At 60.4% G+C, this 22,264-nt stretch overlaps 1 protein-coding gene across 2 annotated transcripts in view; it reads left to right on the top strand.

The window, feature by feature from the left end:
- ITPKB (inositol-trisphosphate 3-kinase B) overlaps nt 1–15,378 on the top strand; it is an 89,356-nt gene extending 73,978 nt beyond the window's left edge. Inside the window, exons 2-7 of one of the 2 annotated variants that reach the window (XM_035008706.1) lie at nt 1,748–1,847; nt 3,074–3,287; nt 6,889–7,093; nt 8,331–8,432; nt 9,939–10,010; nt 12,224–15,378. In XM_035008706.1, coding sequence (XP_034864597.1) covers nt 1,748–1,847; nt 3,074–3,287; nt 6,889–7,093; nt 8,331–8,432; nt 9,939–10,010; nt 12,224–12,439 — 909 coding nt within the window. In that variant the 3' untranslated portion in view covers nt 12,440–15,378. The remainder of the gene's footprint in view (nt 1–1,747; nt 1,848–3,073; nt 3,288–6,888; nt 7,094–8,330; nt 8,433–9,938; nt 10,011–12,223) is intronic. The other variant, XM_035008707.1, reaches the window with a different exon arrangement.
- The last annotated feature ends 6,886 nt before the right edge of the window (nt 15,379–22,264 follow it).

Here is a 22,264-nt window from a genome sequence, read left to right as displayed (position 1 = left end):
TTGACGTCTTCCCCGTGGGGCCGTCAGACCACTGCCGGCTCCTCTCCTATAATGAGGTTTTTCCGCTGTTGCCCCCCCCCCCCATGCCCTGCGCTGTTTGTGTGGCCTTCTGGGTGCTGAGATAAGTCACGCCTCGGCCTTCCTTAGGCTTCTTTGGTGATCTCCGTCAGAATGATCTAGAAAAACAACCTTGCTAGTAGAGGCCCGGCCCTTTTGTCACATGGCCTGGCGTAAGAACAGACTAGGTCTTGGTGGCGGGGTGAGCGTTTCTGGCACAGTGAGAAAGACTGCCAGGTTCAGTAGGGAGGAATTCCTCTCCTTAAACAGATTTTCACTTGAAAGCCTGATGACAGAAGCAGCTGAGTCTCAGCGAAGAGAACGAAAACCTGGGGCGACTGATTTAACCTTGAATCCACCTTGGGCGCCAGCAGCCTCTGCAAGGATGCGGCCTGTGTCCTTGGGGAACACAGCTGTGGGCAGGGAACAAGGAGCTGCTGCGTCTACAGGCCCCCCCCAGTGGAGGTGGGACCCCTCCTCCCCGCCCCCTGCCCCTGTGCAGAGGGGCTAGCTTCTCCTTCCCCCAGCGCGGAGCCCCGGAGCCCTGTGGGTTCGCGCTGTGGTTTTGCTGGCCAGGGACCCGCTCGCTGCTCAGGGCGGGCTCCCACCCACCTCCAGGGACGCCTGTGTTGGGGGCACGTGGTCTTCCCCGCTCCGTCTCTGATTCTGTCCTAAAGTTAACGTGGGGATGTGTGTTTCTGGAGAAACATGTACTGCTGGGGGAGAAGAGGATTTTTGTAAGGTAGTCATATGGGATGGAGGTTTGCGTGCCAGCTTCATTCATCGCTGACTTCTGAGGGTCACGTTCTACCCATGGACGGGACAGTGACGGCCCTGCATGCTTCTTGCGGAACCAAAGTAAGGTGCTAAGTCAATGTCAGTTCTTTCTGCGCAAGGAGCCCCTCCTGCGCACCTGCACATGCACACACGCACACATATGCACACTCACACACGTGTGCATGCACTCACAGGTCTTACTTGAGAAACTCCCTAAGGAGAAGTACATTGAAGAGGAGGGAACTGCAGGCCCGCTCACCCCGAGTGCACCCCAGCTGTGGGGTGGAGGGTGCTCTCCCCAGGAACTCCCTGCAAAGTCTCTCTTCAAGCCCCTTGCAGGCAAGAAATACCTCTGCCACCACACCCACAGGTACAGCGTGAGGGGACACCGGCCCTCTCTTATCTGCCTCTGAGGGGCCAGTGCTGTTGGGACACCGGGGTCATTTCCCAGAACGCTTGAGGGTCCCGCCGTGCTAGGAGCCTGGTGGACCAGCTGTCCCTCCCTCACTGGGCAGAGGAGGAAACTGAGGCCCCAGAGGGGCATGTAGCAGGGATGCAGGGTGGGTTTAGTCGTTCCCTGGTGGGGCGGTGGCATGGGGTGGGGTCCGCACTGGACTGGAGACACGTGCCCTCCCGCTTCCACGCTGCACCTGTCACACCCTCGCCCTGAAGGTCCCCTTGCATCTGGGCGCTCTGCTCAGCAACAGGGTTTTGCCGAGCTCCCTCTGACAGTACGTCCGCCATGTAGATGACAGAGGGTGAGGACCTCGGAGCCGCCAAGGGCCCCTGCCCCATGGGCGTGGCGCTTCTCATCCTGGGGCCACCGGCACAGAGTTACCTTGCTTTGAATTTATCCTAACGGGAAAGTACTCGTTCTCTTTCTAATGGAGAGTTTTTTGTTTCTTGTTTCTAGAGCAAATCATGGAGGAAAATAAAAAACATGGTTCACTGGTCTCCCTTTGTCATGTCCTTCAAGAAGAAGTACCCCTGGATCCAGCTGGCAGGACATGCAGGTACTGAACCCCACCCCCAACCTTCCCGCCAGACCACCGGCTCTCTCGGGAGGCACCCAGCACGCGGGCGGGGCGGGCCTGGCCCTGGATGCTCCTGGGGATGGGAGCATCTGGAACAGCTTCTCTGAGACCCCGGGGTCTGCAGTCTCAGCCAGACATGCCTATGTGGCCTCAGCATTGCCCTGAGCACAGCTGCCCCCTCTAGGGTCCGTGCCACCCCTTCCTCAAACACACACACGCCGCCCCCCCCCGTCTCTGTCACATTCGATCTTTCTCTCCCCCTCTGCCTCTCTTCCGCTGAGCCCAATAAAACTTGTGCCGTCATCAGTCCTGCCTCTAGCCCACCATGGGTCAGCTGGGACAAAGGGGCCACGCCCAGCGCTTCACTGAGCGCCCACTCTATCCCCGCATCACCATGGTTTTGGGGGTCACCACATTCTTGGAAACGTGGTCTCTGTCCCAAAGGACCCTGTAGGTGGGGGGGGGAAGAGGCAGGCAGGTCACCCCACAAGCCAAGGAAGGTCCTAGGTGCAGGTGGCCAGGGTGCCCACCAGCCACAGGGGTGGAGGGACGTGTCACGCCAGAGCCCGAGAGCCGGCCAGTCCACATGTGGGGGCCCTTTGGTGAGCATCGTCCTCTGCGGAGGTCTCGGTGGCTGCCCCAGACTTGACCTTCATGACCGCAGACCAGCACGGGGTCTGACATTTCCTCTATATTTCCGAAACCTGGGCCCAGCCCGAGGTGCTTGGACGGACACCTTCCTAAATAGATATTTTCCTGGAGGTGTGACTGGAGCAGTGCTCGGGTGAGCTATGCCTCAGACCCCCGCTTCTCAGCCAGTGTCCCTGTCCTGAAACTGAAGCCGGCCCTACCAGGACTCCTGTCCGGAGACTGGAGGCACCTTCAACACCTGAGAAGCAGGACGGACGATGGGCTGGGGGTGGTAACGGTAATACCAGTAGGACAGCACAGGCCCTCCAGCCATGAGCACTGGAGGCCTTCTCCCTTCAGACAAGGAGCCTGTGGTCGGGGAAGCCGGGGAACCAGCCTGTGAGCGTGCCTGGACACCGGGACCTGCATCCACTCCCCCTAAAGTGCTTGGTCCACAAGCGGGGACCTGGGGGGCACCCCCCGGGAGACTTCCCGAGGGGGCTGTGGAGGGGGGGGGGTCAGCGCAGGGCGGGCCCCAGAGAGGGACCAAAGGCCGCCTCCGCCTTGCCCTGCAGGGAGCTTCAAGGCAGCAGCCAACGGCAGGATCCTGAAGAAGCACTGTGAGTCTGAGCAGCGCTGCCTGGACCGGCTGATGGCCGACGTGCTGAAGCCCTTTGTACCCGCCTACCACGGGGACGTGGTGAAGGACGGGGAGCGCTACAACCAGATGGACGACCTGCTGGCCGCCTTTGACTCTCCCTGCGTGATGGACTGCAAGATGGGCGTTAGGTGAGCCAGGCCCCACAGAGGCCGCCCCGAAGTCCAGTGTGTATGGGGGAGGCTTGGGGGTCCAGGGGGACCACTGGGACCCCCTCCCACCCCGGTCCTGTTACATGACGTGCAGAGGGGACGGGACCCTGCTTTGCCCCTGACAGCCTCCTCCCCTCTCTGGAGCCAATACCTGTGGGGCCGGAAACAGGGCCTGGGTCCGTGCTGAGCCTCCCTGGGGAGGGCACAGAGAACTGCCTTTCTGGACAGGGGGGGATTGCTTGGAGTAGCAAGGGGGTGGCCACACAGGGAGGCAGGGGTAGAGGCCCTTCTCAGTGCCCCCTGTGCCCCCACCCATGGGAAGGGAGAGCCCATTAGTGGAACGTGCTGGTTTGCCAACAGAGACTTGGGTCTGCCCTTTGAGGGGAGGGAGAGCCCAGGAGCTGCTCCCTTGGCGGACATGGGGTGCTCCGGGGCCCTGAGTAAGGCATAGAGGCCACAAGGGGCTGCGTGGGCCTGTGCTTGGAATCGGGTCCAACCCCTGGTGTCTGCCCAGGGAGATAAGCCAGGAGAGGACTGGGGAGGGAAGGAGAAGGAAGAGCGGCGAGGAGGAGACAGGGTGGTGCGCCGAGCCGAGAGGAGCCGAAACCCCGCCGCCTGTACCACCCTGGGCCCTGTCTTGGCTGCGTGGTGTTCTCATCCCTCTCAAACTTGGACCATTAGGTCCCAGGGGTCCCCGAGCAGCTCCTTCTCTCCTGCAGGCAGGGCTGTGGCCACGTGGTGTCCGGGAGCCACGCTCACCTTGGGGAGCCACCGGCTGCAGGGGCCCAGCCTGGACAGGCAGACGCCGGGCTCCTCCGTCCGACCCGCGGCTCGCCGGGAAGACCGGGCCCTGGGAAGCAGCTCCGAGCTGGGGCCTGTGTTTGCTTTGGGTGGTGTAAGCAGATTTCTTTCTTAAGAGAGGAGAATGAGAGAGAAGGGTGTGTCTGTGTGTCTGTGTGTGACAGAGATGGAGGCTGGGGGAGAAGGCCGGTTTCCCTTCCCTCACCCCTCCTGGGATTGTCATTAAGTCAGGCCCGCGGGCTGCATCCCCTCTGTGTTGTCCCCAGGAAGGGACCAAGGGATGGGGAGATACGGTCCCACTCGGCTATTGTGTGTCCCTGACCCCCTCCCTCCCTCTGTCCAAGGCCCTCACCACTCCGGCCCACCGAGAGGAAACAGAATGTCCTTCCAGCCACCACTTTGCCACTGCTCTTCCCCAGAGTGTTATTTCTGTCCCTGGAAGGCCCTCCCAGGGTATACCAGGATGGGCCCTCTCAAGGGAAGACACATAAATATTCTGATGAGTGTTCACTCTGACCGTGGCCAAAAAAAGTACAGCCTGAGGGAAGAACGTGTGGCTAGTGGGTCCTGAAAGGCTGCCCCGTGTGCCTGTCTGTTCCCCGGGAAGCTGCTGGGGGCAGGCGCCCCCTCCACTTGAGGCTGGGTCCTGCAGCTCTGTCCCCCTGGTGCTCTCGGGAGAGACCCAGAGTGACCCTCGAGGCTAGAACAGTTTTAGCCCAGGTGTGGGCCGGGCCCGGAGTCCGCGTGGAGGGGAGGGGTGGGTCTCCCCAGAAGGGGTCTCGCCCCAGGTTCTCTCTGCTTCACCATGCCAGGGATGGGCTCCTCTGCATTCCTGCCACCCCAAGGCAGAGGTCACGGCCCAGTCCAAGTAGGGGTCACAGATGCCACAGGGGAGGGACCCAGCAGGGCCGTGCTGGGCTGACAGGCCAGCCAGCCTTGTCTGGACCAGGCCCTGCAGACCAGGCCCCAAGGGGGCTCCTTAGGGTCCTGTGCCCCTGCGGGGACTGCACTGCCTCCCCAGCTCCGTCCATCCAGAATGCTTGATCTCACAACCTCCCCTAAGACCAGCAGTCGGTGGCCATGCCTGGAGTGTGGCCTGTGCTTGCCAGAAGGGGGAGGCCCGAGTCCAGGGCATGAGGGGTGGAGACTTGTCTCAGGGAAGAAGAGGGCAGGCTGATCAGCAAATCTAGCGTTGGCCCAGGTGGCACGGGCACCGGTAGTGTCCTAAGCCAGGGGCCTCGTGGGACCGGGGTGCTGCTTGGACACAGGCTCACGTGGCCCTGGGGAGTTTTCTTAGATGTGCCCCTGTGGTACTTGGAGGTGTCGTGTTCCTCCAGGGCCGGCGTCAGGGAGCTCGGGCCCCACTGTCCGGCTGCTGACCGTTTCCTCTGCCAGAGGGTGGGCTACTCCCCCCGGAGGGATCGCGGGCCAGCTTTAGAGAAAGCCCCGGTCAGAAGGGACTGGAAGCTGAGGCCCGTTTCCTGTTTAAAGAGCTAGTAAAAGCTCTTTGCAGAAGTCGAGCCACCCACCCACCCCGCAGGCCCCCACAGCACCCTCCGGAGCACTGGGGATGGCCAGGCCGCCCCTGCCACGCAGAACGCACGCACAGGCCCGCTGGACGCGCCTCGACGTGTCACCGCCCCTCCCCCATCGCCGACCAGGCTCTGCAGGCCCAGCGGTGTGGGGGCGTGCGCGTGCGCGCGTGCGTGGGGGGTGTGCGCGTGCGTGCGAGGGAGAGCTGTGTGCGCGTGCGTGCAGGGGGTTGCGCACGAGTACAACGGAAGGCTCTGAGTGACCAGGCCGGTGTTCACACCCAAGGATTTGGTCTTTTCTTACGTTTGATACAATGGTTTCTGAAAACTTGTCCTTGGAAGAGCTCAGGAGTTGACGTGCAGTCAGTTCTGGGTCCCAGCGCAGCAGCTTGGAGCTGGTGTGATGCGCAGTGGCAAGGGAGGCCCCGGGACGACCCCCGGGCGGGGGGGGGGGGGGGGCCGGCCGCCGTCACAGCTGCCCACCGTGTGGGCAGCCCCCACCCACGAGGGGCCCACGCCGAGAACTTTCCTCCGTTGCAGCTCAGCGCTGTGATTGCTGTTTCAGGAAGGCTTGCAGGCAGCCATGGAGCCGGGGGCAGGGGAGCGGGGGTTTGATTGGGGAGCAGGGGGGCGTTTGCGTTCGCCTGTGTGTGCAGCAGGGGTGGGTTCCCCACCTCAGTCTGACGATGGGGGCAAGGGAGTCAGCCGGTCTGTCCCTGCTCCTGTTACCCCGCCAGTTTCCGGGGGACCCCTGCCAGGTCAGCCAGCAGGCCCAGCTGGCTCATGTGGAGGGCAGGCAGTGAGCAAGCGTTGGCCGCGCTTTCTCAGGCCCTTCGGGCTGGAGGCTCCGCTGTGAGGAGGCACGGGCTGGGCAAGGCAGGCTGAGCCGGCCCATGGGCAATACAACAGTGGCCATGGGACACCCAGGCTCCCTCTTCCAGTCATGGGTTTCCCCTTCCCCCACTGTGGCCTCTTCAGAGGCCACTTTCTGGTCCTGGCCTTTGTACTCAAGATGTCCTCTCCTGAGAGAGCCTCTTCCTGGAAGGGAGACTCCTGGGCTCTGCCAGGCCTCCTCAGTGATGCTGGTGTGGGGTACCCCATCCGCAAGGTGGCCCTGTTCTCTGCAGCCTGAGCGGAGTGTGTGCCCATCCCGGGTGAGCATGCCTTGGCTAAGCTGAGTACAGCCCTCGGGCAAGGCTGGAGCTGTGGTGCAGCCAGTGGTCCTCATCACCCCTGTTCCCACACAGGACCTACCTGGAGGAGGAGCTTACCAAGGCCCGGAAGAAACCCAGCCTCCGCAAGGACATGTACCAGAAGATGATTGAGGTAGACCCTGACGCCCCGACTGAGGAGGAGAAGGCCCAGCGGGCTGTGACCAAGCCTCGGTACATGCAGTGGAGGGAGACCATCAGCTCCACCGCCACCCTCGGGTTCAGGATCGAGGGCATCAAGGTGGGCCAGGTCCACGGGCTGCCAGCTCCCAGCTGAGGAAGGGATGGAGGCTCTGACATTCACCCATGGGGTCATGGACGCGCAGACCCTGGTCTTTGCAGTGTTGTTGGGTTTCTATCCTCAACCCACTCTGGGCCCCACCGCCCAGCCCTTGCATCGGGGTTGGACGGCTGGGAGCCCCCAGCTTGCCAGTGGGCTGAAGGCAGGGCACCCCTGCAGAGAGTCCCCTGGGCACCGCTGCTTTTCGAGCTCTGGGCTGAGAAGGCCATTCACCTTCCCCTGTCCTCTGAAACCAGCATTTTTTTTTATTTTTGTGTATCCAGCCCTCAGACTGGCTGTAAATTTCATGCTCGTCCCCTTCCCTGTAATGCTCCTTTTCCTCTCCTTATCTGTTTGAAACAATCCCCCATTTCCTTACCTCTCCTTCTCCAGCTGCATGTTCTCGCCTCTGTTCACTGTCTGGCCAGCGTCCTCCCCCAACACTTCACCTGCTTCTCCCCTTCCCTGCTCCAGGAAAGGGTCCCCCACCCCGAGATGGGCTGTCCACCTGGCTGTCCCTCCACCCCAGCATCCTGCTTAACCTTTCAGAGGCAAGCACATTGCGTTAACTAGCCTCCGGCCTGATGGCGCACAGACCCAAGTTTGGTGGCTCCTGATGGAGCCATCTTCACTCACCCTTTGTCCCCAAGAACAGAGCTCCTCCTGGGGGAGCTAAGCTCCATGTGCTTCCCTGGAACAGCCTGGAACAGACATAGTGCCAGATTAAGAAGTTGGAGCAATCTCTTGCACCAGGTGGGCCAGGGAAGAGATGGGCAGGCAATATTATATCTTGGTCTCCAGGGAACCTATGATAAAAGATGTTACGTTACAAAGGGAACCTAGCTGACCTTGGGGTAGGGGGCCCCTCTCTTCTGTCTGGACAGCAGCAGTGTCCCCTGGGCACTCGGGTTCCGAGGCCAGGCCCCGGGGGAAGCCTTCGGCCCCTGCTGCCCACAGCCCCGCTCTTCCGTTCCTGGGCTCCACACCCCCAGGCCTCCCCTGACCTTCTGCGCTGCCACCTGACTAGCCTCCCTGGGATGGTGCACGCACCTGCCTCCTTGTCCTGCACATGGGGACCATGACGCTTCCACGGTCCCCCCCGAGCTGCCTGGCTTCCTTGGGCTGCTGGGTCGGTGAGCGCCCCGCCGGTCCCCAGGCCCTCTGCTGACCCCTCCTGGACGGGTGTTCTCCTTCTCAGAAAGAAGACGGTTCCGTGAACCGAGACTTCAAGAAGACCAAAACGAGGGAGCAGGTCACCGAGGCCTTCAGAGAGTTCACTAAGGGGAACCACAACATCCTGGTGAGTCACCCCCAACCCCCACCAGAAGGGGCCAGCTGCACAGGGACCACCATTGCGCCCCCAGGCTTGCCCAGCCCTAGACCGAGCTGGGCCGCGGTGCCCACGCTGGCCCCAAACTTCCACTGGGCAGGTGCAGAGGAAGGTGACTTGGTCACCAGCCCCATCCGAGGGTAGATGGGGGCACTTGGTGGGCTCACTCTCTGCCTTGCCGTCCCCTCACGGTGCCGAGACGGTTCCCTCCCATGAGAGGATTGCTGTCACTATAGCCTCGCTGCAAATCCCCAGGGAGCCCACTGGGGCAGGGAGACGTTCTTGTCCGCACTTGACAGGTGAGGAACTGAGGTCCAGGACACAGCTAGGAAAGCACAAACTGGATCTCATGCGCAGGCCACTGCACTAGTAGACAGGCTGGACAGATGGCTCTGACCTCTGCGGTCAGGACCTCGATCCTCCAGGCAGAGGTAGGGTGTGCTGAGTATCCGTACCCCTAGGGAAAGGCACCCTGCGACAGACCCAGACACACTGGGGACATGGGCCCTGGGAGCCCCTGGGGATAGGCTCCTTCTGAGCAGGGGTGGACACGTACAGCCTTTTCTCTGAGCAGACTCCTCGCTGGCTGGATCTCCCTCCCTCCTTTGCAGGCTGGGTAGGCTTCCCTGAGCCCTTGGCAAGGAGGCTTCGGGCATGGGGTGCACCCCCAAGCTCTTCCACGGCCCGAGCCCTCTGTTTTCTGGGTCACGTGCTCCTTCATGGTGCCCACCCCAGAGCACGTGGTGCCAAGCCCCGGGCCACGACGTTCTGCAGAAGGGCATTGAGGGACCGTGGCAGCCTGCGTGCACCGGGCTTCCCCATGGTCCCTGGGGACAGCAGGCACCCCGGGAGCCCGCGCAGCTCTATCCCTGTCCGAGGGCTCTGTGGAGAGGCCGCTGGCCGAGATCTTTGTGGCTTCCCCACTTCCTCTGTCCTTTGGAAGGTCAGGGGCATGGAGGTTTGTATTCTGGAAGACACCATGGCAACCAGGCTGTTTCGGAGGCACACTGCTGGTGTTCCGGAATAAAGTTCACCCTCGTGTGAGAGCTCGGAGGGGCTGCATGGCTGTGTGGGGGTGGGGGGTGTGGATGAAGCGTGGCCCCAGGAGCCCAGCTGCCCGCCTCGCCTGGTTCTGGAGGTTGAAATAAAACCTCAGGGTGTAAAGTCTCTTGCGCTCTGATACCCAGCGATGTTAGTGGGCCACGCGGGGCTTAAAAGCCACCCCACCCCCAAGTGTTTAAAACTCTGGCCATTTTTAAGCGACTGCCTTTGGCTAAGGTCATGATCCTGGAGTGTCAGGATCAAGTCCCGCATCGGGCTCCCTGCTCAGCAGGAAGTCTGCTTCTCCTTCTGACCCTCCCCCTTCTCATGTGTACATGCTCTCGCTCTCTCTCTCTCATTCTTTCTCAAATAAATAAATAAAATCTTAAAAAAAAAAAAAACAAAAAAAAAACTCTGGCTATTTTCTGTTCCCAGATCGCCTACCGGGACCGGCTGAAAGACATTCGTGCCACCCTAGAAGTTTCTCCCTTCTTCAAATGCCATGAGGTAGATACCAGGCTTTCCTTCTCTGGGGCAGAGAGCCTTGCTCTGTGGGGTCAGCCATGATCTTCAGGCCTGCGCACCTGAGTGGTGAGCGCGCCTCCCACACTTCCAGACCTGCTTGTTTTGGAAGCCTGAGGGGCACTTTTTGGACCATGCAGCCAGAGGCAGCCCGCCCGGGATCAGGCCCCTCGCTGCCAGCAGGAGCCTCGTCGGCACGCGTCTGCACCAGGCTCCCTGGAATGACCACGCAGGCTGTCCTGCCTGAGCGCTGTGGTCATCCTCATCCCACTCCTCCCTCCCCCTCCCAGCAGCTGAAGCTTCTGTCCCACATGCTTCTGGGTATTAGGGCAGAGCTACCCATCACCACCCAAGACCTTCTGAAGGGGCTGGCCCGTCTTAGGCACCACTCTTGGAGCAGGGCTAGAACGTTCCACCTGTTCCTGCTTTTGCACCTGTTTGTCTGCAGGGGCAGCGGGCAGGCAACCCAGACACCCGAGAGAGGTTTGGGAATTGTCAGCAGTTTCCCTGGGGGGTCGGTAGGATCCTGATGTCAGAGAGTCCAGGGCCCCCAGCCCCTGGAGCATGCGTGCACATGTGTATACGTGCGCACACCCCTGCATACTACTACCAGAAACGGTACTGCCGTGGCCAGGTGCACGTGAAGCAGGGATCCTGTGCTCCCTGCAGGCTTGCAGCTCCTTCCAGAAAGCAGCCCCTCTCGGGCTCTTGTACGGAGGGAGCCTGAGCCTGAGCCCGGCACACAGAGGGGGCAGTGAGGGCAGCAGGAGGAACAAGAAACGGGTGGTCCCAGGACCCCAGGCAGAGGGAGCTTCCCCAGAGGGGGGTGGGCCAGGCCCTGCTAGGCCTCACGGCATCTTTGAGCAGGTGACACGGCTGGCCCCGCCTCTGGGCACACAGCCTGGCTTGCCCTGGGATTTTATCCCTAACTGGTCCCTTGGTCAAGGATGCACCTGTCCCACGGGGTGGCTCTGACAGCTGCCTGGATAGGACTGCCCGTGAGGGGGGACTGTGGTGCCCAGAGGGCAGACGGGGCGGGCTCTGCCCTGAGCGCTGCCCCTGGCCTAGCCATTCCCAGGATGCCCTTTCCTCTCCTCCTCCACACTGAGGCCTAGGGTGTGCAAGCCCTCCGCCCCACCCAGGGCGTCTGGATTCCCAGCTCAATAAAAGGTCTTTGTGCAGCCTGCTGGAGCCTCCCTTCCCCACCCCCCCCCCCCCCAGCCTGCCTGCATGCTCCAGAGGGCACAGGCCGTCCGTGGGCCTCAGAGCCCCAGGACCTGCCCCATGGACCGCACCGCCCCCGGTCAGCAGCCCAGGCTTTGTCTCGAACATATGCCTTTTCTTCTTCTGCACCTTTGCTGTTATTTCTGGAAGATTGTTTTTGCTTTACTCCTTCTGGAGTCTCATTTGAAAGCTTCAGTCTAGAAAGAGCTGGGGCTTCTGCCATTTTCCATCTGGGAAGAGGAAGCTCCTCTCTGGGTTCAGCATTTCCAGGAGCTCTTCCCTGTCCTGCCTGGGGCCCTGGGAGCTATAAGGACCTCACACCCTCTCCCCGTACCCCCTTATTTTCTCCAGTCCCACACAGTGACCTCTAGGGGAGGGCTTGGGGGATGTGTTCATATTTGGGAGAGCACCTTACTCCGTGCAATTGCTCTGAGCTGGCCCGGAGTGGGGGAGGGCTCCTTGGCGCCCGTGGTCCTTGGAGCAGGGGCGTAAGCAGGGACCAGCCCCAGAGGCCCTGCCGGGCCTGTCTGCGCAGGCTTTGCCTGGGTTGTGCTGCTGGAATGGGGGTGGTCTGGCCCTCCCTGCCACCCTCTTGGGTGGGGGGCCTGTGTGTGCATTTGGGCAGGTCCATCAGGGTGAAGGAGGGGCACGGTGAGGCCCAGGGTTTAGTGGTAGTCTGAAATAGTGGAAAGTGTGCAGGCCAGAGCTGGGGGGTGGGGGTCTGCCATCCTAGATGTCCTCCGTGCCGCTGCCCACACGGAAGGCAGTGGCTGTCCTGGTGGCCGGCATCCTCTGCCCCCTGGTCAGCCACCCTGGGTGGGCTTTGCCATACAGGATGGAGCTTTGAGCTCTGGGCTTCACGCCCCCCATCCCGGGCGGGCATGCCCTGGGTACACTCCGGCTGTGGTGGGGTGGGCTGTGGGGGCTCCGGTGCTGCCTTCCCCAGTCCCCCACTCACCCCCCTCTTCCCCCAGGTCATCGGCAGCTCACTCCTTTTCATCCATGACCAGAAGGAGCAGGCCAAGGTGTGGATGATCGACTTCGGAAAAACCACGCCCCTGCCCGAGGGCCAGACCCTGCAGCACAACGTGCCTTGGCAGGAGGGGAACCGGGAGGACGGCTACCTCTCGGGCCTGAACAACCTCATCGACATCCTGACAGAAATGTGCCAGGGCGCCCCGCTCGCCTGAGGCCCCCCTGTGCCTGCCTCGCCACACCCTCCCTTCCTCCCCCTGTGCTTCCTTTTTTCTCCTTCCTTTTCTCTTCGTGTCTAGAGAAGTGCGAGCCCCAGAACTGACCCTCCTGAACTGCACTACAAGACACTTTGTAGAAACGAGATGGAGATTTCAAAGAGCAGAGGGGAGATTTTCTGGTGACTTTCCTCATGAAGGGCTTGAAGCTGGGGTCTCCACTTCTGTCTATCCGTAGGATCTCCGAGCAGAAGAGGAATGCCCAGACCAGGGCTCAGCGGCCTATAGGGCAGCTCTGTTGGGTTTAGGTCTGGAAGCAGGCTCAGGTGCCACCTGGTGGGCTCCTAACCCAGCAGCCAGCTCCAGCCTCCGCTCGGGCTTCCTGTGGGGGCCTGCTGCCCCCTGGTGGCCGGTGCGGTCAGTGAGCTGCCCAGCTCAGCACACAGGCTGGGGGGCTGCAGTGGGGGGGGTTGTAAGAACCCTGGCTTCAGCAGGTGCCTGGCTGCAGGCTTCTGGTAGTTGGGGTACCAAGCCACTGGGAACTGCATGTTGGCCTTTAGCAGTCCAGGGGCGCCCCCAGACGGTGGTGGCCTGTTAACACAGGGCTCCCACCCATCTGGTATTGAAACCCTCCAGCTTTGGGCCAGACCTGGGAGTTCGGAGATGCTAGAGTTGACTGGCTGTGCTCTCTGACCTAGGCCTTTGCAGGAGGGGGCAGGCAGGAGCTGTGCTCTTCCCTGATGCTCACCCTCTGAATTCAGAGGACACTCTGCACACCTGAGCTTCCAGGGATGTCCCTCCAACCCCCCAGAGCCATTTGTGCCTCCAGCCACCCGCCTTGCAGTGCCGAGGTTGGGAGCACCGGGTGGGGTGGGCCGGGGCATAGCCAGCCCCGGAGAAAGAAGACGGAACCTACAGAGGACAGATCCCATACATCCCTTCACCCCCCACCACCCCCACCCCCCTGGGCTTCTTTCATGAGGTCAGGTCCCCAGAAGGTTTGGGGTGGGCTTCAGGGCAGTGCTAAGCAGGTTTCTGGCTTACTGGCCTCATCTCCCCCCTAAAGTAACTCTTAGTGCCTGAAGGGCTTAGACCCACATTTCCCAAATGTGTGGGCAGTTCCCAGGGTAGGTGGTGGGTGCCAGGAATGGGGAGGGGGTGCTCCAGGCATCTCTCCCTGGAGTCTCCAGGTTGCCTAAAGATGGCTGGGGAAGCCATTAAGCTGTGTTTTAATTTTCAAGCAAATTACGTCTCTGTTATGGAGAAGAATGTAAAATTGGCCAGACTTTAAGAACAAAGCACTCAGCTCTCTGGCCATGCGGAGCTGTGTCCCCCAGGTGCCCTCCTTTGTCCGTGCAGGTACGGGCGGTGGGGGGGGGGTGCGGAATTGAGCTCTGACCAGGCAGCAGGTGCTGGGGCCAGTTTCTCTGCTGGGAGCTGTTTCAGGGACACGGTGGAGACGTGTGCACCCAGGTGTGTGCGCCTGGAGGGACCAGTCCAGAGGTTTCCTGGGCTGCTGCCCCAGAGCCTCTGGGGGACCTCCGACCTCCCCACACGACACCAGCATTTCCCCTTTCGGGCGGGGTAACGGTGGGGGCAGAGGGTGGGACACATGAGGATGTTTAAGTACAGATTTTTTTTAAAAGGAAATCACTTTTAAACTTCCTGGCTCTTGTTCAAAAACAGTGGTGAGCTCCTGTGGGGGGTTTGCTAAAGGTCACGCCCCCGCCCAGCTGAGCGAGAGAGGCCTCGTGACAGCATGTGACCTCTGAAGGCAGGAGCACCAAAGGCAGCTCTGGGTCTCCTTCCGGAGCTGGAGTGACTTGTGGCTCGGAAGGGGCCTGGGGGAGGGACTTAAATTCTGACATTGAGATTCAAGATTCCAGCACTGTGGGCTGGCCAGAAATCGTCATCTCTCTATCTACCAAGAAAGTTTGCTAAAGCAAATGATTGCTCCAAACAAAAAGTGCAGGTGACCAGCTTGATCTACTTAAGAGAACAAAATTTCCAAGCACTTTAAACAGGCACCGATGGTTTGCAAACGATGGGCTGAAGTGCAAGTGATATGTTTGTCAGAGGAAGTCCGTGCTGCCTCATTGGCAATGGGTTTCTTTGGGTCCCGTTCTGTCTGTGACAGTGGTATGAAGCGGTATCTTCGTAGGGTTATTCTCTTCCTTAGGGGTTGGGGTTCTGTATTTACTCGCTAACTGTTCTCCCCCATTCCCTGCCGCCTCCTTCTAGAGGGGTAGATGGATCCTGAGTGGAATTTCTCAGAACCCTTGCCTGCCCAGCCCCAGTCCCCACAGGGATGCCTTGGGTCCTGGCCGCGCGGGGGCCGGGAGGGTGAGCCAAGCCGTGTGCGCACAGGTGCACGGACAGCCTTCCTGCCTGGTCCTTGCCGGCCCCCAGGGGGTTCTCGGTGAGTAGCATGCTTCACGTATTTGAGGAAGGTTTCTCTTGCCTTTAGTGTCGTGTAAGAAGTTTTTAAGTTATATTTATTTTTTCCAGTTTTTTTAATTGCACAAAACACTAAGACTGGGAGGCTGGATTCTGTTTGTCCTTTAAAGCTGTGCCTTCTTTCTGAACTTCTTTTCCCACTTGGGGGAAAGAGCCCGGACACAGCACTGCACACACCCCCCCCCCCCCCAGATGGACTCTTTCCCCTGTTCGCTGTATCTAGCTTTGAGTTTGCCTGCATCCAGTCCACACCCTGCCCCCGTGTGTATATAACCCAGGCCACCAGCCTGGGAAGAGGCGGGGGATTCACGCCCCCCCCCCCAGCCAGTGCCTTCTTCAACTCCCCAGAGGGTTCTCTTTCCTTCTGCACCCCTTTCTCTGCGACACCTTGGAGTAAACAACTGTTACAAACCACGCCCCCGCACAGTGCCTGCCAGACCGCGCCGCTCTGTACCTTCTGAATAAAGGCCCGAAAGACCACAGTGCCGGCTGCAGTGCGGTCCTTGCCACCCCAAGTCCTGGAGAAGCGCCTCAGGGTGGGTGGGTGGTGGTGGTGGCATTCTTTGGAAACTGGAGGATCGTTCTGGGGACGCCAGGCTCAGACTGGATAACATTTCGATCTGCAAAGGATTTAAAACAGTCTTCAAATCCAGTCTGTTTAACCTTGTCCACAAAACCTTTACATAGTTGTTTAAGGGTGCAGAATGGCCATGAAGAAGTGCTTGTCCCCCATCCCGCGGGCTGGGGGGGGGCACCGGGAGGCCATTGCACATGGAGCTTAGCTCTGTGCAAGGTGAGGGGCTGGCTGCTTGCCTCTGTGGCCCCCTTTGATTCCTGATCACCTCCACGAACAGGGCTCTGAAGTCTGCGTTTTACAGAGGTGGAAACTGAGGCCAAACAACAGGACCTGGGCAATAAATGGGGAGCAGAGATTCAGATCCAGACTTTGCCTGGTTGCAGACCCGATTCTGTCTTCCTCCTCTCCAGGGAACATCTGTGGACAGAGAGCCTGTCCTGTCTTGGCCCTGGGTCCCAGGCTCTCCGCACGGGACTCTGCGCTCCCTGGCCTTGTCCATCGCTTCTGATCGAGGGGGCCATGCGCTCTCACGAAGCAGTAGGAAATAAACCTCCCCTCCAGGTAGCTTCCTGGAGAACCTGAACGGAAGTACAGTCTTGGCTCCACTGTTGGCCCCTTGGAGTGGGGTGAGGACCCCAGGCAAAAGCGAGATGCCCCAGCCACTGTCTCCCACAGTGATGGTCCCACCCATACCTTCTCGGTGTTGCAGCCACCCACGGGATTTAGACTCTGTCCACACCAGTGGGATGTCACCCTGAAGGCGGGGGCTTGCCCCTGTGAACTGGTGTTTCTTCAGCATCTCGCAGGGCCAGGCCCAGGACAGGTGCTTAGCCAGTGTCTGCTGACGGGTCCCCACCGAGCACCGTCAGTGATAATGGCAGTTGGGTGCATGGATGCCCTTCCTTCGGCAGAAGAACGACTCACAGTTGGCGTGGGCTCCCTGGCTCCTGGGTCTTGCGCCCCCTGGGGCCGTCCCTCCTCCAGGTCTTACTAGACCTTCTCATTGCCAGCAGAGCACCCAGCAAACAGTTGCTGGAAGGCGTGAGCGCCAGTCCCCCTTCTACTCACAACTGTCTCCTCTGTGGCCCCCCAGGGCTTGGTGATCATCCCCCACTCCCAACCCATGAAACCCCCCCCCACACCTGTGTCCCAGGCCCACGGCTCCTCCTGAGCCAGGACTTCGCGGCCCGGGGTTTCTCCAGCGGGGTCATCAGTGGAACTGGGAGCATCCGGGCCTCCTCAGCTTCTGCACCCCTCCTCCTGCCAACCTGGAGCAGACCCCACACATCCCCCAGAGATCCAGCCCTGGAGAAAAGACCCCAGGCTGTGGCGGAGGGGCTTAGGGGAGCCCGGGCACCACCAGGGCACATGGGTATCCCCTGTGGGGGGGGAAGAGTTGTCCTCTGGCTCACTTAATGGAGTCTTGGGTCTTTCTGCCTGCTTCGGACAAACTCCCATAGCCAGGGCTACCCGTTGGCCCTGCCCTGAAGACGGAATCAGCATGCAAACCAGAGAGAGCTCCGGGTCCGTTGCCCACAGTCCCGCCACAGCCCCGGTCAGGGCGGGGGTAGGGAGAGGCACTCCAGCAAGGTGGGCAGGGGCGCCTCTCCCTCTGTGGTGGTGGTTCTCACCAGGCCTGGCCCGGCTGGAAATCCCTGGGAAGTGTGAGTCTCTACTCTTCGGGTGAGGATCGAAGGTGAGTGCCCCGTCAGGTGCAGGTAAACACATCCTAGTGCTGCTCCTGGGAACCAGGGCACCAACCACAGACAGCTCTGTGGACCCACTGGGCCCACTGTGATGGGGACTTGGGCCAAAACTGGACTCCGTCAGCAGAGGGCCGTGGTGGCATCTCAGGTGGTCAGTCACCCTATTGCTTTTCCAGGTCGCTTTTGGCACCAACTGGCTTGGCCTGGGTTCCCTAGAAACCAGGTAAAAGCTGGCCTTTTTTGGGGAGAGCGATCCCGGGGGGCCTGGCATGGGGGGGCATGTGGAGCAAGGCTGGGACAAGGCGAGGGGCAGGGTCAGCAAGTGTGAGCTGCTCTCCCGTCTCATGGGACGTCTTCGGAGAGGCCCAGAAGCCAGTCCGGGGTTGGTCCTGGGGGAGCAGGGCTAGGAGTGCAAGTACAAGTGCCCCCAGCTCTGCCTCCCATTGGCCATCCTGTCCTCAGGGCATCGACTTTGGTGGGCAGCACTGTCAGCCTTCTTGGGTGCCCGTGTGGGTCAGCAGCAGCCTGGCCCAGACCATGGGGGCAGCATGGGCCGTTGCTGGGCTGCTCCGGTCTGGGGTGCTCTGGGAACCAAGGTGGACCAGACTTTCCCAGTAAACACCAGAGGGCAGTGCCCATTCTACCCCCACCAGCTGGCCAGTCCTCCATTCTGTGCCTTGCATTTCTCTGAGGGTCTCACCCCCTTACCCTATTGAGCAGGACACTGGGGTCCCATCAACCTGCCAAGTCTGGGGAGGGGAGAGAAACTGGAAACAAGGAAGCTCCCTGTGGGTCTGCAGAGGGTTGGCTGGGGAGTGCTTGGGCTGTCTTCAGACCAGGGGCCCGTAGGAAAGCCTCCCAGAACGAGCTTGAGAACCTGCAGTTGGTGGGAAGCCTGCTTTGGTGGTGGGGGGAGGGACCAGGAGACCCAAGCCTGCCTCTGAGCAGTGGCAGGCCTGGCGAGCCCTGGTGCCTCTTCTTCCCACATCAGCTAGGGCCCCAAGGTCACTGAGCATCTTCACTGAAGTCTGGGGAGTTGCTTGACTCAACAGGGTGGTTTCTCACCTTTTGGGGATCACAGATGCCTTCGATAATTTAAAGGAAGCGATGAACCCTTTTCCCAGAAAAATATATGCACAAATTTATATAGGAATTCAGGGATTCCTGGACACCCCCCTTTCCCCCACCAAAGCCCCTGGATAGATCCCCAGGTGGTGGATGGGTCTGGCTTAAGAATCCTTGGTTTGTTGTAGCCCTTCCCGGTAGGGGAATGCGCCCAAACCCCCTCACTGCAAAGGGCATCTCTGTCATCGGAGGCCAGCCTGGCCGCTTGTTCCCCTTTTTCCCTCCCTTAAGGATCCAGCCTTCTGAAAGGCATCATCTTAGAACTACAGCCCACCTATTTTTGTAAATAAGTCTTTATTGGAAACAACCATGCCCATTTATTTATGTACTGTCTACAGCTGCTTTCGCACCACAAGGCCAGAGCTGAGTAGGTACCCTAGTCATCCCGTGGCCGCAAGGCCTAAATACTCACTACCTGTCCCTTTATGGGAAAGTCCTCCAATCCCCACCTCATGCCGACTGCAGCCATAGAAAGAATGACTCCCTGCCTGGCACCATGCTAAGTGAGTCACGACTGTTAGTCCAATCTTTATAAAATCTCTGAGAGAGGAGCTTTGTTAACCCCGTTTTGCACATGAGAAAGCAGAGGCACAGAGAGGGTGAGTAACTTATTTAAGATCACACAGCTGGTAAGCAATAGACTCAAGCTCTTTCCACGACCCTGCACAACTGAGCCCACCGACCAAGTGGCAGGGTTGGTCCGGGCATGTGGCTGCATTACAGAATTTTGGGGACGGCCTGTGGTCAAGCCATGAGTTCCAGTTTTGGGGACTAGAAACCTGACGAGGCCCTGGAGATGTTGATCCCAAGCATGGCCCTCTCTGGGGAGCGGGGGGGGTGGGGTGGGGGTGAGAGCTGAGCTGCAGAGCCCAGGCTTTGGCTCTGGCCCCCACCACCAACAGGCAGGACCTGGAATCCTGCCAGCCCGCGGGAGTTGGGCTGGGGGCGGGGCCTGGCTCAGGAGCTCTCTGGGAGGCGCTGTCTGTTCTAGGCTCCAGGTGACCCTGCAAGCAAGCATAGCCCCCGCAGCCTTCCTCCTGCTAGAGACCCTTGGCACGCAGAGCCACAGTCATTATTGCCCCCGACGCCCCCCCCCCAGACTGCCAGTTCCCGGGCCGGCTCACACGTCCTTCCAGAGAAAGATAGAAAATGCATCCTGTTCTCGCAAACACCAAGGCACGTGTGCGCGTCCTGTCTACCTTTGCTGCGACAGACATTTAGTGCACCGAGCACACAGGCCTGAGCAGGGAGGCGGGGGCCGGAACTTCAGTGAGAAGAGAGACTTCACACCTCAGCTGGGTGTGAGGGCTTACAGTTTCGGGTTTTTTTCAACAAGAAAAAAACTAGCCTGATATAATACTCACAATAAAAATATGAGAACAGGAAGCGCTTCCCCCAGCAGAAATTTATTTTCTCACAGTCCCGGAGGCTGGACGTCCAAGATCAGGGTCTGGCAGGTTGGTGCCTGGGGGGGGCCCTTCCGGGCCGCGCACTGACCTCGCGGGGCCGGGGCGAGCTCTGCCGCGGCTGCTCACGCAGGGCCCTCACGTCTGAGTGGGGCACACTGCTACACCCTCACCTTGCCAGCTCTGCTCCAGACACAGTCCTGCCAGGGGCTCGGGCTTCGGCATGTGAAATTGGGGGGCACACAAGGCAGCCCCTGCCCCTGCTGTGTGCTAACACCGCTGTTTCCAGCTCCACGTTCCATCCCATACCTTCCAAACTTGTGAATGAGTGAAGCGGTTTTGGGGTGTGGGTTGGGGTTGGGGGAGGGCGTCGCTGAGTTCTGTGGTTTTCAATGTGGCGACACGTATTTGGGTTATTTTAGAAATAGTTTCTGCAGGGCGCCTGGGTGGCTCAGTTGGTTAAGCGACTGCCTTCGGCTCAGGTCATGATCCTGGAGTCCCAGGATCGAGTCCCGCATCGGGCTCCCTGCTCAGCGGGGAGTTTGCTTCTCCCTCTGACCCTCCCCCCGCTCATGCTCTCTATCTCATTCTCTCTCTCAAATAAATAAATAAAATCTTTAAAAAAAAAAAAAAAGTTTCTGCAAATCATGGGCAAACAGTGTCTCACTGGGACAATTTGCTGGCGGCAGCAGGCCTGTTTTACTTCAGTGGAAAACAAGTGCCTGACTTCAGTCACGCCTGCTGAGCACACGTGCATGCAGGAGTGAGTCGGGATCGCTGCCCACGGAGGCTGCTGGTGCGGCCATGGGGGACAGTGCCCCCTTCTGGACAGTCATGCGCAGGACAGCCCCCCAGGAGGAAAGGAGGAAGTGCGGGAGCTCCTTCACCGACAGGTCGCTGGGCGGGCTGGTCCGGGCCCCCAGAAATGCCCCAGGGCAGACAGAGGTCCCTGGCCTTCCTGGCTCCCCCCAGCCTGCTGCGTCTTTGTCCTGCTGGGACACAGCGGCCGCCGCAATGTCGTCAGAGCCCCGACAGCCAAGCGCTAGGGTGGGTGCTGAGCAGTGCACATACCATACCTCCTAACTGGCGCCGCGACCAGCGCGGGTGCATGCTGTGCGTGTCATTACCTGTGCGGTGTAAATTAGGAAATGTGAGCAAGGTCGCGCTGCCGGCGGGACCAGACCCCAGGTGTAAGGCATGGCGTGGAGGCGGACAGGTGAGAGGGCTGGGGGTCCTGGGTGGGGGGGCAGGGCAGGGCGCCTAACCCCGGAGAGGGACAAGGCCACTTCAGAGAGGCTTTGCAGAGGAAGTGCCCCCCAAGGTCAATTTATCCAGAATTATCCAGAAGGGCTGGGGGGTGGAGGGAATACATGAGATGCCGCTGAGGCACCTGGAGGACGCGGGGTCTGCAGTGGCCCAAGGTGGCCCAAGGTGGCTCCATGTGGGGCCCCGCTGGGGGTGGGGCTGGCAGGGTGGGCAGGGACCCCCAGGGCGCCAGGGTGGGGCGTGCAGCTATCTTCAAAGGCTCTCCCACCAGGGCATGAGGAGGTGGCATGTTGGGGGGGGTCCCGCTGGCGGCTGGTGGCTTGGGGGAGGGTGAGACCAAGTGAGGAGGCTCGGCCAGAGGAGCAGTGAGGTCAGGCCGTGGGCTATAGAGGTGTGAAAGGGGTTTGTGGGCACCCCTCTGAGGTGGCTGTGGCTGTGTGGGGGTGGGAGGATCCCTGGGGACACCGGGTCTGAGCAGCTGTGGGCGGGGGGGGGGGGTGGTGGCAGGAGGGGCTTGGTTCCCACCTGCTGCCCGGTTAGAGGGGACACCCCCACGGGGGTGTTGGGGACGGCAGATATGCGGCCTGGCGTTCCAGAGCAAGTCCCCGGGAGTCCAAGTGGGACAGTGCTCACAGTATCCCATCTGGTGACAGAAGCCGACTTCAGCGTCCAGCGAGCCCTTTCTTTTTTCCTTCATTATCCTTCTCTGTGTATTCCAAACATTCTCCACGGGCACGCTTTCAGATTCAGGACTCTGGGCGGGTACAAGCAAGGAGTGGGATCCCGGCCACTCCAGTGTTCTCCCCATTTCCTCCCACGCTCCTGCTCAGCCAGCTCGCAGGCCCCTTCCTCATCCCCAGCGTGTGCCCCACGCTGCACCCCCTCCACACACACACGCACACACGCACTCCTCGACAACCAAAACGTGTGCGCTGGGATTCCTCAATCAGAACAGAGCATGCCTGGCAGCCAGGTCTCCTGAGTGGTGGTGGAAAGGGCCACAGGTGTTTTCTGTGCAGTAGGGAAGGGGAGGTGGATGGCAGATGGGGGCCATTGTCCTGCGGAGGACGGAGGGCATTTCCCACACCCCTGTGTTATCCTCCATCCTGGGTCCTGGAGAGATCCGCAGGGACTGACAGGTAGAAGTTGCAGAAAAGTAGGGGATGGCCCAGCCAACATGTCTCTGAGAGTTCTTCGCGACCCGCAGAGGAATAAGGTGGTGAGTCCCGGTCTTGGGGGTGTTACACGGAAATTTGTGACCCTTTACCTGGGAGACGGCGGAAAAGGT

The sequence above is a fragment of the Mirounga leonina genome, unplaced genomic scaffold (assembly GCF_011800145.1).
Source record: "Mirounga leonina isolate KUSES-001 unplaced genomic scaffold, KU_Mleo_1.0 Mir_152, whole genome shotgun sequence".
Taxonomy (NCBI): Eukaryota; Metazoa; Chordata; class Mammalia; order Carnivora; family Phocidae; genus Mirounga; species Mirounga leonina.
The sequence above is the reverse complement of the archived record's forward strand: the minus strand, read 5'-3'. Positions and strand labels throughout refer to the sequence as shown.